This window comes from Pelophylax lessonae, assembly GCF_965119305.1.
Source record: "Pelophylax lessonae genome assembly, chromosome: 1".
NCBI classification, from domain to species: domain Eukaryota; kingdom Metazoa; phylum Chordata; class Amphibia; order Anura; family Ranidae; genus Pelophylax; species Pelophylax lessonae.
In genome coordinates this window covers 143,042,243-143,062,920 of record NC_138768.1, presented here as the reverse complement: position 1 = coordinate 143,062,920, position 20,678 = coordinate 143,042,243, and the positions used below count along the sequence as shown (strand labels likewise).

The window sequence follows — 20,678 nt, the reverse complement described above, 5'->3', positions numbered from 1 at the left end:
CCGACCACTAAGCAGGGTAAGCAGGGAAAATGACCGGGAAGCGGCGGGAGGGGGCACCTCTCCCGCCGCCCATAAAGGTGATCCTGCGGTGTGTTCACCTCTGGGACCACCTTTATGTTAAAGCGGACCGCCCGCACTTTAAAAAAATACTGGGGTTATGGCAGCTATCTGCTGCCATACCCCGGTATTTAATGTCAAGTACTGACGTGTATACACGGTGAGCAGCCCGGAACCATTATAGTATATGTCTAAAGCTACTAAACATTTAGCATGTGTCACTTTATTGAATGTATAAACTATTCATTTTATCTGTGGGATTACAACACCAGTCATTTTTAAATAGCTTTATTAAAGTGAGTATTTGATAAAGAAGAGGTGCACAAGCACCAGCACTTTAACCTTCCTAGCGGTATGATTCTTTTGGATTTTTGGTGCTGAAAGCGGTACCATTATTTTGCATGTAATTCTTGTGAATGAGCAGCCCAAACCAACTGTATACATTTATTATATATATTATATATATATATGTATGTATATAAATATATATAATGTATACAGTTGGTTTGGGCTGCTCATTCACAAGAATTACGTATGTATATATATATATATATATATATATATATATATATATATATATATATATACACGTATATATATAGATATATATATATATATACGTATATATATATATATATATATATATATATATATATTTATATATACGTATATATATATATATATATACACTGTATATATACACTGTATATATATATATATATATATATATATATATATATATTTACATAAAAAGTACAGTAAAACTGCAGGAAAGGGCACTGGGGGGCAATGTAATGTGATTTTGAATGGTATCAGTGTGTTTGGTGTGTTTTACATTTGAATTTGCCGCCGGTTCCACCCCCCAGCGGACGTCACGTCGCCGGAGACGGAAGCCGGGGCTCGCAGACGATCGGGAGGAAGCTCTGCCGCCGCATACTGCCCGCATTCTTCGCTGGATCCCGGAGAAAAGGTAAGTAAAACCTCTACCAGGATCCAGCGATCTTCCTAGCGGTACCCCGAGTGTGGCTCTGGGTTACCGCTTTTGGCTCTAAAATCTAACCCCGAGTCACGCTCGGGAATACCGCTAGGAAGGTTAAACACACACCGTACAGAGCAGCACCACTCCCACTATCCGCCCGGATTTTTGCACTGTTTGAAATGGGACTGCTCAGCGCACAGGGCGGCAATGGACTTCTGGCAATATCAACGCTCCATTGTTTGCACTTATCAAACAGATACAACAACACACACTCTAAAATGGTGTAAATAAGAGAAGTTCATTGTTTGACTTTACATAAATGTTCATTTAGAATCAATTAATATATTTAGTCATTACTGGGTGCCGTTACTCGAAACATAAAATGGATACCAGTGCACACTGAAACATCTTTTTCCTCCATTAATAGAGGACAACAGGCTGTCAAAAATCTGCCAATCAATACAGCAAATATTCTCAGTTTCCATTGTGTAGTAAGCAGTAATGATGTTTTAAATGTTTGCAAATCATTGCGCAAATGGCAGTAACAAAACATATGACAATACTGAAATCTGAAACTAAAATGCAAAATAGCCAAAGATTTTCAAACAGCCAGTACAATGCATAGCACTGAGGTCATCCATAGTACACACTTCAAAGACATGTCACAGAAAAGCTGACTTTAAAATAGAACTATAGGAAAAGCTTTTTTAATTTTATGTAGAGCAAGGGAGTGTTATAAACCCTGCCAGATAAGTAAAAATAAATGGCTGCAAATTAAGGGAATTCCTTGGGGACCCCCAGGTCATCAAAACTAGTGTCCCCATTGGAAGATTTCCCCTCTATTACTTTTCTGGGAACAACCCAAAAGTTGGGATTTGCATTTACTTTTGCTTTCAATGATAACAGTAAACAGGCAAATAGTGAGGGTTAATCTCCCTAACAGGGGCACAGACAACAAAAAAACTGACAAGCGTTTTATTTTTCTCTCCGCTCCGTCCAAAACAAAAAAAAATGTTTTGTCTTTAGTTATACTGTCAGGTAAACTGTGTCACTTGAAGGCACTTATCTATCCAAAAATCTAGGGAGTCACTGGTTATACATGAAGCAGAAGAAAAAAATAAACGCTAAGACGATCCTCTGTAGCTACTATAAAGAATTCACAATTTTTACAGAGGTTTGCAAAATGGGTAATGTCAAGAGAGAGCAGCGGGCCAAGTTAGGACTCGAGTTTCCAAAAAAAAAAACAGACAACTTACCAGGCGAATTCAAAATGAGGTCATATCAAAAGGGAGCAGCAAAAAAGAAAAGAACTGCTACCTTTTCAAGAACTGACAACTTTCCAGAGGAGTTCATGAGGTGAGTCATTTCATGAGCACACAAATAAAGAAACTGATACCTCTCCCACATCATTTACAAAGTGGGTTTTACCAAGAGAAAGCACTAAGTTAGGGTTTACCAAGTTTGCAAATAAGGGAACTTTGATCATTCAAAAGCAAAGCATTTAAAGTTTACAATGTGTGCCATGCCAGAGAAAACAGAGTCAGGCCTCCCAGTACACAGATAGCACCAAAGAGTTATGGAAAAATGTATGCAACAACATCAATGATGACTTGATGACTTAATCAATGAGATTTTCTTTTCTTGTCGAGATAGATAAAGCACAGGGCCTACTGGTGGTGTTAGTAGTTAAAAGTCCAACCATGCTGATGATGTACATCAGAAAAAAAAGATCTATTCCAGCCTATTTTGCAACATTACACCATTAGTTAGATTGATATAACCTGAAAAAGAATTGGATAATTTTATATATTTTTTTTTCACTTACCTTATTTTTTCTGAAAATTAACTTACCTTCCTTCCACTTCCTCCATCTGCGGCCGTGGCCCCCGACGTCACTTCCTCCTTTACATTGACTCCTGGAAGATGAGCGTCATCAATCCCAGCAGTCAATGCGCCTGCACCGGTGTCCCTTGTCTCTTCCGGTGCAAGCGCGTCCTTCTCTGCCGATGAAAGGAGAACAGCTTCTGGGCATGCGCAATGAGCTGTGGGATGACGCGCCTGCACCGGAAGTGACAAGGCATGCCATTCTGGGACTCCGACATCCAGGAAGAGGGATGCGAAGAGGGACGCTCCGGCTTCAGCTGCCCACACCTGAGATGGCAGCGCTGGACAAGACATTTTCAAAGTAAGTTTTTCTTCTTACAGGTAAGCTAAACAGTGGGCAGTTCAGAGGCTATCGTTGCTTAAATGCACTAGCCCTGACTGTCCTGAGGGTATTTTTATCCCAAATAATTTTTTTTGTTTGCCAGGAACTCCGCTTTAAGGACTGTAAGATCATTATGGCCAACAACATCAAAAGGCAGGTCTAGAATTCATTGTCATCTATCTTGTCTGTTGTGCTGTCATTGCCCTCATCCTCTGATGGTACTTTCCTCACCACCTTTTGTATCTTGGGTGCAGATAACACTGAAAGTATCTGTGTTGTGTCCATAGCCATTACCATTTTTACTTACTGGTGTTTGGAAGTTTAACAATTGCCATTTGATTAAAGTACACCTTTTTCATCAACCCAGGAAAAAAATCCAAACACTGACAGTAAAAGTATTAGATGTATTACTAGGAAAAGTCATTGTGAAATGCAAGTTTTTATAAATGCTTTTAGGGCACACTGACAGGATCACACCCTACTATATTCTCCACATTGATAAAATATTATAATGATAAACTTAAGGGTCTGACTTATAAAGGATAGTGGATATCGCTATCGGCTCTCTGTTATACTCCACATAGAGTCTACATAGACTGCATTTGACAGCCCATTCATAAAATGTGCTGATGCCCCATGCAGTAATCTCTACTTAGCACAGTGGAGAGAGCTCAGTGATTTGAGGAGAGTTAATCATGTGGTTTTAAGTAGTCACATGACTGGGTTTTGCTCCGAGATTTTTTTGTTCTTTACAATCCCATTCATTTTCATTATTCAGGCCCCTGAAGCCAGCAGGGCACAATTCATATTTGTACAGCAATTTTGCAAAAAAAGAAAAAGCTTGTGTACAGTCATACCACTGCCTTTTTAATATTCCCCTTTTAGCCCATATTAACACGTCAAAATATATTTAATTAGGAAGAGAGATTACATCTAACATTCTGACTTAAAGGCTACGTTCACATGTTAGCGTAGCGGACCGCGGCAGAATCACTGCGATTCTGCCCGCGATCGGGAAATCATTGCAAATCGCGGGACGCCTGTGCGTTGCCGTTGATTTGCAATGGCACCCCAAACGCTGTGCGATGTTGCCACGATTTCCGCCTGCCGAATCGGAGTAACATCGCGCAAACAAAATCGCAGGTCACATGACGCCCCAAAGAAGCTCTTGTACCTTTTTTGGGCGTCATGCGAGCTGCGATTTTGTTTGCGCAATGTTACCGCGATTCGGCAGGCGGAAATCGCGGGAACATCGCACAGCATTTGGGGTGCCATTGCAAATCAACGGCAACGCACAGGCGTCCCGCGATTTGCAATGATTTCCAGATTGCAGGCAGAAACACGGTGATTCTGCCGCCGTCTGCTACGCTAACATGTGAACGTAGCCAAAGAGTTAAAAGAAGGTCACGTGATATGGTGGCATAGCCATTGCACACTTGTAGTGCTGGGTTTAATTCTTACCCATGGTGTGTGCCATAAACATGGAGTATGATCAAGATTCAGGCAACAAAGCCACTTATAGGTTGATTGATATCTCTCCAAACCAACCTTGGTTTGTCTGCCTTAAATACTATGTTATAGACATTAGGCTGCCTTCTGTAAAGCCCTATACAATGAGTAAAATAAATGAATAAAAGGTGATAGATTCATCTATAAGTGTCTATTAAATTATATATTCCTGAAGTAGAGAAGTACTAGTGACCATGGTTATTAATTTATTATTCTAATATAGAACAGAAACATACTTTCTACAAATTTCAATTACTTTGAATGCCTGATCTATGTAAGGATAATACATGAATACACAAGCTTATGTTGCAGGTAATGTACTGCAAGTACAGGAAGCTCTTGCAGCTGGGTGATTCTAAGGATATGTATTAGGAAGTAATAAACCAATTTGTGGGGTCTCCCAATAAATGTCTGCAACACAATACAATACAATAGCAGGTTTTGGCCTGACATATGTGGTAAGGGTAGTAGCTGTCCAGTTCATACAGCAATCCATGAAGTTCAATATTGATTTTGCTTGAATAAAGAATTAATCTGTTTAGCACTGCATTAGATGATTACAGCCTAGTTCACCCAGTTTAAAAACCTCCTCATTAGGAAGTAATCCACATTTTGTAGAGCTTTTTATAAAAAAAAAAAAAAAAAAGCTGAAGTGCTCAAAACTAAAGACTTGGCTTTTAGTAGCAGTCCTGGGTTCAAGTCCCATCAGGGAGTGAAGTCTGTGGGTCCTTCTTGTGTTTGCAAAGGTTTTTGGTAAGTTTTCACCAATAATCCGTAACTACACTGGTATTTGTTAATTGCAGTCTACTTAAAGTGATTGTAAAGGAAACTATTTTATTTAAAAAAACAAAAAACAAAAAAAGGAAGCATGTCGTACTTACCAGCTCTGTGCAGTGGTTTTGTACAGAGCAGCCCGATCCACTTCTTCTCAGGTCCCCCGTCGGCGCTGTGGGACCCCCCCCCCCTCCCAAATCCCCCATAGCAAGCCGCTTGCTGTGGTGGCACTTGTGAGTGCTTGCTCCCGAGCCAGCTCTCTGCATCCATAAGACACAGAGAGCATGGTTCGTCCCCTCCCTGCCTCACTGGCTGTTATTGACAGCAGCAGAAGCCAATAGCTCCTGCCGCTGCATCTCAGTCAATCAAGAGGGATTGACCCAGGACAGCCTCGGGACTCGTGCACATCGCTGGATCGAGATCGGGCTTAGGTAAGTAATGGGGGGGGGGGGCTGCACACTGAAAGTATGTTTTTTTTCACAATAATAACAATAAGAGCCGGTTCACACTAGCGCGACTTGTCAGGCGACTTGTCAGCCTGACAAGTCGCACTCCCTCGCGGTCCATTGACCGCTACAGGACCCGTTCTAATAGGAACGACACAAGTCGCTCCGACTTAGAAAAAGGGTCCTGCACTACTTCGGGGCGACCTCGGAGCGACTTGCATAGACTTCCATTATGTGAAGTCCCTGCAAGTCGTGCATGGTAATGCACAAGTCGCCCCCGAAGTAGCAAGGAGTCGTGTCGCCTCAGTGTGAACCGGCTCTAACAATAAAGTTTTTTATCTTTCTGCATAGAATGCATGAAGGTAAAAAAAACCTTCATCCTTCACAACCTCTTTATTTGAATCTAGAATATGCTTGGAGGACAGATATGGTACTGAAAGGTGATCTTGTCTATCTGTACTCAAAGTAGCATCCCCTTAACAGCTTTAAAAACAAGAAGACAAGTGACATTTGCAACAAACCTACCTCTCCCCCACTGTCCACTGTTTATCCACACTGGTGCCTATCCAGTGACTAATGCTGAATGCTGCCATTTGGTCACATGATCTCAGTAAAAAAGGAATGGCCAGCTGCTTGAATTTAGAGGTCTATTTTGAATTCCAAATATCAAGAATACTACAGGTCCACTTTAAATGGTCCAACCACCCAATACTGATATTTCAGTTATTTTCAGTTATTTAAAGTTTATCTTGGTCACTTTTGAGCTTCTTATATCTCTATATCTCTGTCATGTTGTTCCATCTCTTCCTATTGGCCCCTCTCCATATTATAAAATAAAATAACACAACATGGTGAAATGGATCCTCTCATGGCAGATGTTTAGGCCTGGAAAATCAAGCTAAGAGATCTTAGCAAAGGGATTCCTGAGAGATACTCTTTACTCTTTGATTGCTTTTCTCCTCAGCATCAGTGTCGCCTATCAGTGCCGCCTATCAGTGCCTATCAATGCTGCATATCAGTGCTACCTATCAGTGCCACATATCAGTGCCCATCAGTGCTGCATTTCAGTGCCGCCTAGCAGTGTCCATCAGTGCTGCATATAAATGCCTCATCATCAGTGCCACCCCATCAGTGCCGCCTCATTAGTGCCTGTCACTGCGGCCTCATCAGTGCAGGAAAAACGTATTTATTTAGGAAAATTTTATAACAAACAAAAAAAACTTTTTTTTTTTTTCAAACTTTTCAGACTTTTTTATTTGTTTAGCAAAAAAGAAAAAACCTTGTGGTCATCAATTACCTCCAAAAGAAAGCTCTATTTGTGGGGAAAAAATTACATAAATTTGGTTTAGGTACAGTGTTGCATGATCAAGCAATTGTGATTCAAAATGCAACAGCGCTAGAAGCTGAAAATTGGCCTGGGCAGGAAGGGGGTGAAAGTGCCCTGTATTGAAGTGGTTAAGCACCAGTGGGGCATGACCTAACATAAATGGGTCTAGGTACTCTGTAAGAAGCTCAGGAGTATGTTGTAACTCTACATACAATATAAATATAACACACAATGGCTCATTTGCACTGGAAGTGGTGTGCATTTTCTTGAGTCAAGAAACTAAAATAAGAACATTCTCTAATGTATAAATGGCTTACCTTGACAGTTCCTCTAACTTGGACTGGGCAAACTCTAAACTCTTCCTTTCCACATGCTCATGAGGTGTGTGCGCCAGAAGCTCATGAAGAGTTATAATGTACCGAGGAATCTAGGAGGGAAAAGACACAGCTAAAATATGAGTTTATCAAAGTTGTCACACGGCTTTCATTGCTGTCATTAGACAATCACGTTGAACAGGTGCTTGTGCATGTGAGATCAAAAGGTTCCAGCCGCTTGAGATCATGCCACAGCGCTTTCCAAGCTTGTCTAATATGCTTCAATTGATGATGATGATGATGGAAGCACACAATAATGTAAGGCCAGGGAACTTCTTTACTTAGAAGCTGGGGAAAAGCTTATATTTACTGATCACGTAAAATCTGGAGGCATTTTGTACAATCAAGTGCTTAAAGCATATCTAAGGTGCTTAAAGCGTATATAACTTGTTTAATGTTTTTGTTAATTTTTGCAAAGGAAAGCTAATATTTTTTTTCTTTTTTTGTCTTTTTTGGACACAATGGTGAGTAGTTAGAACCACCTTCGGATTTTGATCCATGTCTGTGTTAGGGAAATGTTCTTGCTTTTTGTCCTGGTGACAACTCTTACCAGAAGTAAGATAAAATCCAAGTTTTAAGTTGCCATCAGAACAGGCATTAAGGGAAAAATCATCCAATTAGAACACAGGCTCATGTAATTCCTGTTGTTCTACAGGACAAATGAAAAAGAAAGGATTGGCAGCACTCCAGATGAAGTCAAAATCCAGATTTATTGACTGGACATCCTAACGTGACAATAGTGACAAGGTAATCACGTTGGGATGTCCAGTCAATAAATCTGGATTTTGACTTCATCTGGAGTGCTGCCAATCCTTTCTTTTTCATTCGTATATCCACGGAGGCGAGCCAGGGCGTGCACCGGTGGGTGTCATCAGACTTCTACACCACCTTGAGCAGTGAGTTCTTTTCCCTTGATTGTTCTACAGGACAGGAAGTGAAGGGAAGTCTCCCCAAAGGGACATAGATGGCAAAAAGATTCGACATGGGTCAATGCATTAATTTCCTACTCAATTCAGAATGAAAAAAAAAAAAAATGTATAGGAACGGAAATCCAAAATCATATAGTGGTTAGCAAAACAGGAATAGTGGGAAAAAGCACAGATTTTGGTGACAACTGTTCGAGAGGGGATTTCACTTTCTGTGGTGTCCCCGAGAAAAGAGGACACATCTCCCCAAAGGGGCACAGGTAGCAAACGTAAATGAATACAGAAATAAATATAAAAACACATAACTTTCCCTTTAATTATATTTCAATGATTAATTAAAGTTCCATGGCTAATGATTCCCTTTATACCATCACAAAATCTTTGTAGGAGTGGGGAGATACAGAAATCGCGGATACATGGTGAGACCTGTACTCCCAAATATTTAAAAGAAGGTGGTGATAGGAATAGGGCAGTCTGAAGCCCCCTGGTAGGGGTCATCACTATCTATCAGCATTAAAGCTGATTTTGACCAATTTTTCTTAAGTCCGGAAAAGTTCCCAAATTCCATAATTGTGGCTATAGTCTCCCAAAAGGATACAACTGTGTCCCCGAGCATAATCATCGTGTCGTTCGCATATAACATCACCTTTTCCTGTCTGTCACAATAGCAGAAGCCAGTAATGGCCGGGTTATCTTTAATCTGGATGGCAAGTGGCTCAATTGCTAGGCAAGTGGCTCCTGTATAGTCATCCACAGACGGCCATCAGGGCTTTCGGGCAGAATGTCTCACACTTTCAGTTTATATCAGGGCACATGACTGGGGTGCCCATTGTCGCCCTTGTTGTTTGCCCTGATATAAACTGAAAGTGTGAGACATTCTGCCCGAAAGCCCTGATGGCCGCCTGTGGATGACTATACAGGAGGCATACCCAGGAGATATAAACCTCACCCAAGCCACGTTTTGTCAGTACCTCCCACAAATAAATCCAACCGTTCCCTTTAAGTGCTTGTTCCTTTGCCTGATCTCTGGCAAATCATTAATCAGAGCAATAGATTCATGAAAAGCTGATGTGGATCAGTTAAATTGGCATGTGTGTGTCCTAGTAAAGTCAACAAACTGTCATTCCTATCTATGCCATCAATCTAGGTAAGCGTTCCTTTATTGCCTTACACTTTACAGCATGACTAGATCTGAGCTTAGAAAGCAGAAAAAAAGCCAATTATGCAATATTTATATTTACTTGAGCACTGGGCTCAAGATTTAATTAGGAGTTAAAATGAACATGTCCATTCATTTTAAATCTCTGAAATTAAAGTATCCATACACAAGACTTCCTATGCTGTAACCATAGCAACATAAGCCATTTGTTTGCCAGCCAACCAACCAATAATTATACATGGGCATGCCTCATTGTGTGAAATATGTGTATTTATCTGTTCAACAGACAATTAAAATAGGTTGTAAATGTCTGCTGCCAAGGACTCCCTGTGGTGAAACGGAACTGGAACTGTCATCTTCAGTCCATTCAATGTCCCTGAGCTGCACACAGAGAAAATATACAATGACCTGTTGCTCAATGAAAGCAGAGAGTAGTCCTAATTTATGATAACTAAACCCTCTCAATCAACGTTAATTATTTTTAATCCTTATGCTGCTAACATTCATAAATAGGAAAGATTTTGTATTTGTTACATGTCTTCAGTGGCTTCCAGATAAAAATGCCAGGGGGGTAATTTTCAAAACATTTCTCAACAAAATAAAGCATGGAGACATGGATGAATGGGTGAGTTTGCATTGAATATTAAAAATAAATGAAATATTGTTTTCTGTTTGTGGTGCTCAGATACAGTTTAGTTACATAGTTACATAGTTAGTGAGGTTGAAAAAAGACATCAGTCCATCCAGTTCAACCTATGATGTGTGTGTGTGTTTGCTTTTAACCGTACATTGTATACCCCTGTATGTTGTGGTCTTTAAGGTGCCCATCTAATAGTTTTTTGAAACTATCAATGCTCCCTGCTGATACCACTGCTTGTGGAAGAGAATTCCACATCCTTACCGCTCTTACAGTGAAGAACCCCTTACGCATTTTAAGGTTAAACCGCCTTTCCTCTAGTTTTAGTGAGTGGCCACGTGTCTTGTTGTATTTCCTTACTCTGAATAGTTTGTTCCTTATGCTAGGGTCGCCAGTACAGTATTTGTACATTGATATCATATCCCCCCTCAAACGTCTCTTCTCTAGAGAGAATAGGTTCAGTGCTTGTAGTCTTTCCTCATAGCTGATGTCCTCCATTCCCCTAATTATTTTTGTTGCCCTTCTCTGGACTCTTTCCAGTTCCAGCACATCCTTCCTGAGGACCGGTGCCCAGAACTGGACAGCATACTCCAGGTGTGGCCGGACCAGAGTCTTGTAGAGCGGGAGAATAATTTATTTCTGGAGTGAATCCCCTTTTTTATACATAGTTTATAGTTCTGCTTTAAGGTACACACCAGGCAGATATAACAAGAATAGTTTATTTGTTTTCCGATTTATTAAATACCATTAAATGTATTTCACATAGAACAAGTTTAAACATTCCATGTAAAAAGGGGTAGGGCTGCGAACCAATTCGATTTATTGCATTGCATAGTATTGCTCAACCAACACTAGAGGCTTCCTGACAGGAGGGGAGAACAAAGTGTATACTGCTGCTTCTTCAATATCCAATCACAGGTTGGGGGTGGAGCTAGACCAGCCTGTATTCATAAACTGCAAAATGGTATACACAGAGGTCACAAAGAGAACAAGATCTGGTAATTCAATCTGTCAAGACTGGCTGCATAGAGTTTTCTCTGCTCCCCAGAGCCTCTACCACCTGTGCATGGTTTCACTAAAGTCTAGGCATGTCGATGTTTGACAACAGAATCCTTATAATTTGTTATATAATGTCTACTTAAAGCAGTGATATAATTAGGCACTGTTTTTATCTAGAATGACCACATAATATAAAAATATTATACTTTTAGAAAACTACAACCCTATCTGGAACCCCTTTGCTTAAAGTGTTACTAAACCCAGAATCTAAATTCACCATATCTGGTCTCCCACAGTACACATGGAAATGAACTTATTTTAGTAAATACAAACTGCTAAATACCTTTTCTTATCAGCAGTTAGAGCAGTCTTTCAACTTCTATCAGTGTCTGGTTAAAGCTTGTAGAAGGAGTTTTCATTCTTTCCTGACTGTCCTCTGAGGCTGCATGACCCCTGACCCTCTGTCTGGACCGTGCTGATTGGCCCTGTGCTGATCACATCCACTCTTCCAAGAAAAATAACAAAAAAACACTGCAGCTTGCCCCCAATGCTCTGTTTAATCAGGAGATGCATGAAACAGATTTTTTTTTATACAGTTCAGAGGATTAACCCCTTAGGTTTCACAGTGGGTATAATCAGCATGCCTTACTGCATATATGGACTGACATTACTGTTATGGGTTTAGTAACACTTTAAAAGTGGTTTTAAACCCCTCTTTCTGACTTGTACCTCTAGGTAAGCCTATAATAAGGCTTACCTATAGGTACTGTAAATATCTTCTAAACGTACACCGTTTAGGAGATATTTACTGTATAGTGTGCCATGTGCTCTGAAGGAACGGCCACCTGTGCCATTTCTTCAGAGCCCTGTGCCGTGACTGGCAGCTCCCACGTGCATGCCAGTAGCACAGCAGGAGTCCACAGACCCAGAAGGAAGATGAGTGAAGATGGATGTGGCTTCCTGTGGGGACAACGAGGGCTTCCTTTGGAGGTAAGTGTCACATAATGTGCTAATATCCGATGCATACTAGCACATTGTGCCTTTACTTTTCAGGTAACAAAAAAAAAAATTAATTACTGGCTTTACTTCCTCTTTATGGAATTTTTATGTCTCAAGCTTCCAAGTGCAGAAATTATATTTTCTCTTACCCACGTCCAATTCTCCACCATTGCATGTTGTTTCTGAGCAGTTGTGAAACAGAAAAATTAAAGAATGCTGAGATCATGCTGTAGTAATAAGAATGGCCTCAGACACCTAGATGGTCAGGGTGTTGAGTAATAGCTTTGCATATTAGCTGCTTTACCACTCCAAAGTCAATAAAAATGTTAAATGATTATCTGGTGATTACAATATATCTTCATTTTAAAATAGGCAGGAACCATTATGCACAAATTAACCTGAGGATTACATTTAAAATCAAACCTTTGGTGACTGCAATAACACAACATGTTGGAGACCTGAAAATACCTGGAACATGGGGTAAGTGAGGAAAGTTTCCAGCATCCTCCCCTCACAAGCTGGATTGGCTTCGTATTGCTTCAAGAGTTTGTCAAAGTCTCGGTTTTGCTTACAATTCGCCAGCACTTGCAGACTGTATTGATGATTCCGAACAAACTCTTGGTAGATGTTTAACATCGGCAGCAGAATATCAAACAAGTCAGCTGGTTAAAGCAAGAAAATATAAAAGAGAATGAGTAAAATGACAGGGATGCTGACAGCGGTTACAAGATACAGACCAGGTTAGCTCTTCCTAATAAGAGCTGACCCCTGAGCTTTATTCATCATTTACACGGGAAGGTCACGTTGTCTGTGACCGCATGTTTCTACATGGAACACATTTACTTACACTGAAGAAAAGATATTTTGGCTGAATTATTTAATTAAAAATGGGTTGATGTAAACAAATTTGGATACGGGTCAAACAATGCAAGTAAGCTAATATTAAAGTGGACCTAAACTCAAAAAGTGAAGATTTGCTTTCTTAGATAGGTTAATGTTTCATAAGCAGTATCCTAAAAATGTTACCTTTTCCCTCCAATTCTTCATAAAAATAGTAATGCACTTCCTGACATGTGACTGTGTCTATGCACTACTGTAGCCTCATAGCTGTATATCTACAGTGTGAGGTCTTCAAAGGTAGAGTTCTTCACCAAAGTGGTAAATACTGTCCTCTAAGGGTGAACTAGGCTATCCAAAGGGGTCAATAACCTGGCTGAGAATCAAAATGGGGTCAGTAAATTACTGGGGTCTAATAGGTGGTTGCTAAATTATTTAGTTTGAAAGGTGTTCATTTCTTTACTTATCACAATTATAGTCAAGTCAACAGAATCTGTACATAACATACATGAGCAGATGCATATGGGGATAAAAAACGCAAGGAGCCTTACAAGGCCAATAATCAACCAACACGTTGAAATGACAGGTTGGCTTCCCCATAGGGAGATATAATACTTAGGATAACAGAGCTAAATAGTATGGGCCACAGCAAGCCCGGAATATAGCACAGTTATCTATTGCAGTGATATGTCAAATATAACAAAACAACAAGGACAACCAGCCAACCACACACACAATACATACTACACATTCACGCTGCCCTATATTCACACCAGGACAGCTTGGGTTATAGTGAACCAGTGGAACTTCTATATTGAATAAAAGCTACCTTTTACACGTGTTGAGATAATGGGTATCTTTCTAAAAGGAATCTGCAATATCAAGCTAGGGCTGCCAGATTTTCAAGAACTTATTGGGGCAGGCCCTACCCTTATAGATCAACTTATAAATCGGTATATCTTTGTTCACCAGACTATATTAATGTTGTATTCTGGGTGTGTTAGCACTTTTCCATCTCAGCAGAATTAATTTCCTGGTGTAAAATAGTAACACACGAAGCAAGGTTAGAGCATGTGTCTGACGGACAAAGTCATTGAAAATACCCAGCAGTCCAACCTCTGGGGTACAAGGCACGGGCAAATGAAGTGTATTATCGAAAAAAGAGAAAATGTCTTTCCAATACTGTTAGAACAAGTCCAGAACATATGCATAATGGTTGCTAAATTATGAAAGGTCAATTTGGGTCTCTACAGAGCTCCATACCAGTCCCTAGTTCTGAAGGTGAGGTGGCTGGTTACTAAGGTTTGGATGGTCAGCTACTACTTCAAAAAGGGTGGGCTCGGGGCACAGAGCAGCGCGCCCTGAGCCCACCCAGTTGTGTGACAATAGCGGACTAATATTCACTATTGTCTTCCTGATTCTCCTCCCAGCCAATCAGGAAGGAGGTCCTAAGACCCAATTGGCCAAGGAGTCTTAAGACTCCCAGCAAATCGGATCTCAGGACCCACTTCCTGTTCAGCCGGGAGGAGAAGCAACGTCCTCGGAGTAAGAAGTACCTAGAGTGCGGAGCAGCAGCCCTACTCTGCCTCCTATGGTAAGGAGGCCTCTGATCTCCGCTGCCCTATCTGTCTCCCTCAGGGGATGGGGTGGAGTTGTTTTGCAGGCCCCCCCCCTAATATATTGAGCACCAGCCGCCACTGCTTGTTTACCAGCTTTGCATTATGGGTCTGTGACCTTCCACCTTCTCCCTTCCTGGAAGGATATACATACATTTTCACTTCCATACTGAGCGTACTCTTCCACCTCGAACTTTGACAGACAGTCAATACATCCATCGCAACAGAAATTGCAAAAAAAAATGCTTGCTGTACATTTATTAAGAATGCAATAGCGTAAAAACCATAATAAGAGCTGATAATTTCAAGAGGAAATGTGAACAATATTCAAAAGAATATTGTATACATATTATTATTGTCACTTACGTAGTACTCTTATTTCAAGCAATGTTTATTAATTTATTTTCATATAATTAATGCATATCCTGCCTACTCCTGCTTCTGTTAGTCTAGATTTTAGGAGAGTTTTGGTGATATCACTGCTGTGCTGCTAATTGAACTTCTGAGGGTCCGCTGGAGAGGAAGCTGCACCTGCAGTGCAAGCATCCCCCTGCTTCTACTTCATTCATTCTGTAGATCTGTACTTTCCTTACCTCTCATGCCACAGAAACAGACATAACTGCGCTAAGATTCTAAACCGTTCTCACTTTATCCATAACTAATGAAAAATTACAATTATTCCATCTTCTTCAATGTGCTGAAAAATGCTACCAGCTGGAAAATGAAATCAAGTTAAAATGACTGATGATATAACCAACCTATGGTCCACAGGCCACATGCAGCCCAAGACGGCTATGAATGCTGTAAACTTTTTTTTTTGGGGGGGGGTGACATTTTTGTAAAAATGCTTTTACACTTAGCGAACACATGAGGCCAAAAAAAAATTGACAGTGTCTCTTTGCTGGACTTGTATAAGTTGTATCTTCCCAAAGAAAAATCTCTCGCTCTTCACAATCACACCTTATTCATACCATCAGTTTTCAGCAGCACTTACAGCATATTTGTGAGCAACTATTTACAAAGATGAAGCACAAGAAGGGCTTAATTACAACCAAAATATGATGAGCACCTTGAGAATTCATCGAGAATTTCTACAACATCCATCGAACCAGATATTGATGCGTTAGTTTATCAAAAACAGTGTCAAATATTGCACTATTTTTATGTTGCCCTCTTTTACTTTTATAATAACAAATTCCATTTTATCACTCAGATAGGTACATTATCTTTATCAGTGATCATTAACTTGTGATCTGCTCAACTTTTTCCGCTCATCAGCTATCCTTATTGCACGTGTATTTTATGCACGGCCCAAGACAATTCCTCCTCTTCCAATGTGGCCCAGGAAGGTCAAAAGGTTTGATACCCCTTGTATAAACAATATATATCTACTTCAGGTATACAGAAAATGTTAAAAATAATCTCACAGCTATAAAACATGCATCAAAAGTTCTTAGCAATGACTTCTTGATTGTCCCTTATGTATGAACATGCTTTTTATCTCATATATGAATGTGGTCATGATCTGAACTTGCGTTATTCGGGGCAGTTCAAACAGCCTAATATAAACACTGAACTGTCCTACAACACTTCATTTATGCCTAAATCTCCTACACTATTGCTCTACTACTGTGCAGTTCTGACAGTGGTTTTATAATTCTGCCAAAAAGCATGGCATGATAAAAATCCTTCTCCTTTCTCTGAAGCCATGGTACTTTTCTTTGAAGACCACAAAAAGAAATCCCACTGCAAGGATCAAATGTAGGAGCTAGAGTACACACAGAAGGTAGGATTCACGACTCTATTTTATGTATAACTCTACAGAAAAATCCAGTCCCAACAACAAAGGAATCCACAAACCCCAAATACTTTGACTCCAAAATAATAAAAATGAAAGAAACAGTGTATAAATAGCTCCACGAATCTACAATAACAAAAATCAGTAAATATACCAAAAATACAGTATGTTTAATCCCACAAAAAACTCATAAATACAAAAACAAAAATAAGTAAATATACTATACAGTATGTTTATTCACATGAATATACCTCAAAACCCAAACCATAGCTAAAAACAATAAAAATAATATTTACCACATTACCTGGGAGGAACCAATAAGTAGAATTATTTATAGGGATGCACCGATCCGACTTTTTTGGATCCGATACCGATACCGATATCTGGCGTTGTGAAATCGCCGATACCGGAACCGATCCGGAGCTACACACAAAGCAAGCGGCTGCAGTACAGAGCAAAGCCGCTGCTTCATGTATACGGCTCCTCCATTCACAGGCGGAGTGCATCTGATATCACTCCGCCTGTGAGCCGGACCTATACAGGAAGTAGCGGTTCCCAGTGGCGTAGCGTGGGGGGTGCAGGGGGGGCCGGCCGCACCGGGCGCAATATTTAGGGGGGCGCAATCCCACGCCCGTGTGTCAATCCTGCCTGTTCTCTTAATTTTATTACAGTGTCCCCAGACAGCCATGTTCCGCTGTGCCCTGTTATTGGGCGAATAGGGTCACGTGCAGCAGGGGGGGGGGGCTGTTCTGTCTGTGATCAGGTGGCAGATGCGCACGGGAGTCCCGCCTCGGCACCTCCAGCATCTCCTTCTCCTCTCCTCCGGGTGGCACATCATGTGGCGCACATGGGAGTCCCGCCTCCGGACTGTGAACTTCCACCACACAATCTTCTCCTCCTCCTCTGCTGGATCTCAGGTACGTCCTTTTACAGTCTAGCAGTGTGTCAGAGCCAGAGGCAGCCGCAGCAGCCAGAAAGATAGACAGAGTGAGTTAGGGTTAGAGTTAAGGTGAGTTAGGACAGAGCAGTTAGGGTCACGCTGTGTAGTGATCAGTATAGGAATACTGTAGGTAGGACAGTGTAGTGTAGTTGTCAGTGTACTGGACAGTGTAGTGGATAGTGTAGTATAGTGTATTGGGTAGTGTAGTGGGTAGTATAATGTAGTGGTCAGTGTAGTGTAGTGCAGTGGACAGTATAGTGTAGTGGGTAGTGTAGTGTAGTGGGTAGTGTAGTGTAGAGGACAGTATAGTGTAGTGGGTAGTGTAGTGGACAGGGTAGTGTAGTGGGTAGTATAGTGTAGTGGGTAGTGTAGTGTAGAGGACAGTATAGTGTAGTGGGTAGTGTAGTGTAGTGGGTAGTGTAGTGTAGTGGGTAGTGTAGTGCAGTGGACAGTGTAGTGCAGTGGGTAGTGTAGTGTAGTGGGTAGTGTAGTGTAGTGCAGTGGACAGTGTAGTGCAGTGGGTAGTGTAGTGTAGTGGGTAGTGTAGTGGGTAGTGTAGTGTAGTGGACAGTATAGTGCAGTGGGTAGTGTAGTGGACAGTGTAGTGTAGTGGGTAGTGTAGTGTAGAGGACAGTATAGTGCAGTGGGTAGTGTAGTGGACAGGATAGTGTAGTGGGTACTGTAGTGTAGTGGACAGTATAGTGTAGTGGGTAGTGTAGTGGTTAGTGTAGTGTAGTGGACAGTATAGTGTAGTGGGTAGTGTAGTGTAGTGCAGTGGACAGTGTAGTGCAGTGGGTAGTGTAGTGGGTAGTGTAGTGTAGAGGACAGTATAGTGTAGTGGGTAGTGTAGTGGACAGGGTAGTGTACTGGGTAGTGTAGTGTAGTGGACAGTATAGTGTAGTGGGTAGTGTAGTGTAGTGGGTAGTGTAGTGTAGAGGACAGTATAGTGTAGTGGGTAGTGTAGTGTAGTGGACAGGGTAGTGTAGTGCAGTGGACAGTGTAGTGCAGTGGGTAGTGTAGTGTAGTGGGTAGTGTAGTGTAGTGCAGTGGACAGTGTAGTGCAGTGGGTAGTGTAGTGTAGTGTAGTGTAGTGTAGTGGGTAGTGTAGTGGGTAGTGTAGTGTAGTGGACAGTATAGTGCAGTGGGTAGTGTAGTGGACAGTGTAGTGTAGTGGGTAGTGTAGTGTAGAGGACAGTATAGTGCAGTGGGTAGTGTAGTGGACAGGATAGTGTAGTGGGTAGTGTAGTGTAGTGTAGTGTAGTGGACAGTATAGTGTAGTGGGTAGTGTAGTGGTTAGTGTAGTGTAGTGGACAGTGTAGTGGACAGTATAGTGTAGTGGGTAGTGTAGTGTAGTGTAATGAACAGTATAGTGTAGTGGGTAGTGTAGTGTAGTGGGTAGTGTAGTGCAGTGGACAGTATAGTGCAGTGGGTAGTGTAGTGTAGTGGGTAGTGTAGTGCAGTGGACAGTATAGTGTAGTGGGTAGTGTAGTGTAGTGGACAGTATAGTGCAGTGGGTAGTGTAGTGGACAGTGTAGTGTAGTGGGTAGAGTAGTGTAGTGGACAGTGTAGTGTAGTGTAGTGAACAGTGTAGGGTAGTGTAGTGGACAGGGTAGTGTAGTGTAGTGGACAGTGTAGTGTAGTGGGTAGTGTAGAGAAGTGGACAGTATAGTGCAGTGGGTAGTGTAGTGGACAGTGTAGTGTAGTGGACAGTATAGTGTAGTGGGTAGTGTAGTGGACAGTGTAGTGTAGTGGTCAGTTTAGTGTAGTGGACAGTATAGTGTAGTGGTCAGTGTAGTGTAGTGGACAGTATAGTGTAGTGGACAGTATAGTGTAGTGGACAGTGTTATGTAGTGGTCAGTGTAGTGTAGTGTAGTGGTCAGTGTAGTGTAGTGGGCAGTGTAGTGTAGTGGACAGTGTAGTGGTCAGTGTAGTGTACTACTACACTGACCACTGCACTACATTGACCACTGCACTACACTGACCATTACACAACACTGACCACTGCACTACACTGACCACTACACTACACTGACCAGCCTGGACAGTGTAGTGTAGTGGACAGGTAGGTCAGTTTAGTGGTCAGTTTAGGTATCAGGTAGATTACTGTTGTGGTCAGTTTAGGAATCAGGTAGGTCAGTGCAGTGGTCAGTGTAGTGGACAGTGTAGAAATCAGGTAGGTCAGTCAGTGTAGAGGTTAGTCCAGTTGCCAGTATAGGAATCCGGTAGGTTAGTGAAGTGGACAGGTAGGTCAGTGTAGGAATCAGGTAGGTTAGTGTAGTGGTCAGTGTAGGAATCGGGCTGGTCAGTACTATTGTAGGAAGAGACTCGGGGAGTACTAAAAGTCCGCAGGTTAGGGGGCGCAAATTGCTTGCCTTGCCCCGGGCGCTGACAACCCACGCTACGCCACTGGCGGTTCCCATCCCATACTACTACTGCACCTAGTAAGGGATGGCTGAGCCGTTACCAAGCAAAAACCGGATCGGCCAATGTTACCGATCCCCCGATCCATCTAAAATGGCCATATCGGCGCCGATATCCGATCCGAATATCGGATCGGTGCATCCCTAATTATTTACTCAGCAATTACAGTATGATCAAAAGACTCCTGAACCTAAAGGGTAACTCCACTTTAGTGGGGGAAAAATAACAAATAAAGAAAAAACAATATAGCGTATACAATTGCGACACAAACCATATTGTAATTGAATGTTATTAAAAGTTACCTTTCCTTTTCAATCTGCAGCTGTTGTAATTTTATGAAAATGCAATGCAATATGGCTACCTGGAGCTGTTCTGTACACAGAATGTCTACTGACCACACCCCAGAAACATAATTTCCTGCTTTTGTGATTGGCTCTCTGATTTTCCCAGAAGTCTGCCTAAGATACAAGTCAGATTTCTGGCATCCCCTGCAACAAAAATATCATTTTTGGTGAGATATTCCCAATAGGAACACGTCTAAAGCTATGCAGGCCCAGCAGATTTCCTCATTAGAGCTCTGCAGCTGCACAGCTGGTTGATAACTTTGAAACCACTCCCATTAGACCCATTCATCACAGGAGAACAGAGGAGCAAGCAGTGATTTCTTCAGAATA

The 20,678-nt window shown here is 41.4% G+C and overlaps 1 protein-coding gene across 2 annotated transcripts in view; it reads right to left on the bottom strand.

Moving 5' to 3' along the window:
- The window catches only part of RASGRF2 (Ras protein specific guanine nucleotide releasing factor 2), a 495,935-nt gene that overhangs the window by 212,838 nt on the left and 262,419 nt on the right, over positions 1-20,678 (bottom strand). For both annotated transcript variants that reach the window (XM_082267574.1, XM_082267575.1), the window contains exons 7-8: positions 12,861-13,054; positions 7,616-7,725 (exon numbers count right to left, since the gene is read on the bottom strand). In XM_082267574.1, the coding sequence (XP_082123700.1) occupies positions 7,616-7,725; positions 12,861-13,054 (304 nt within the window). The remainder of the gene's footprint in view (positions 1-7,615; positions 7,726-12,860; positions 13,055-20,678) is intronic.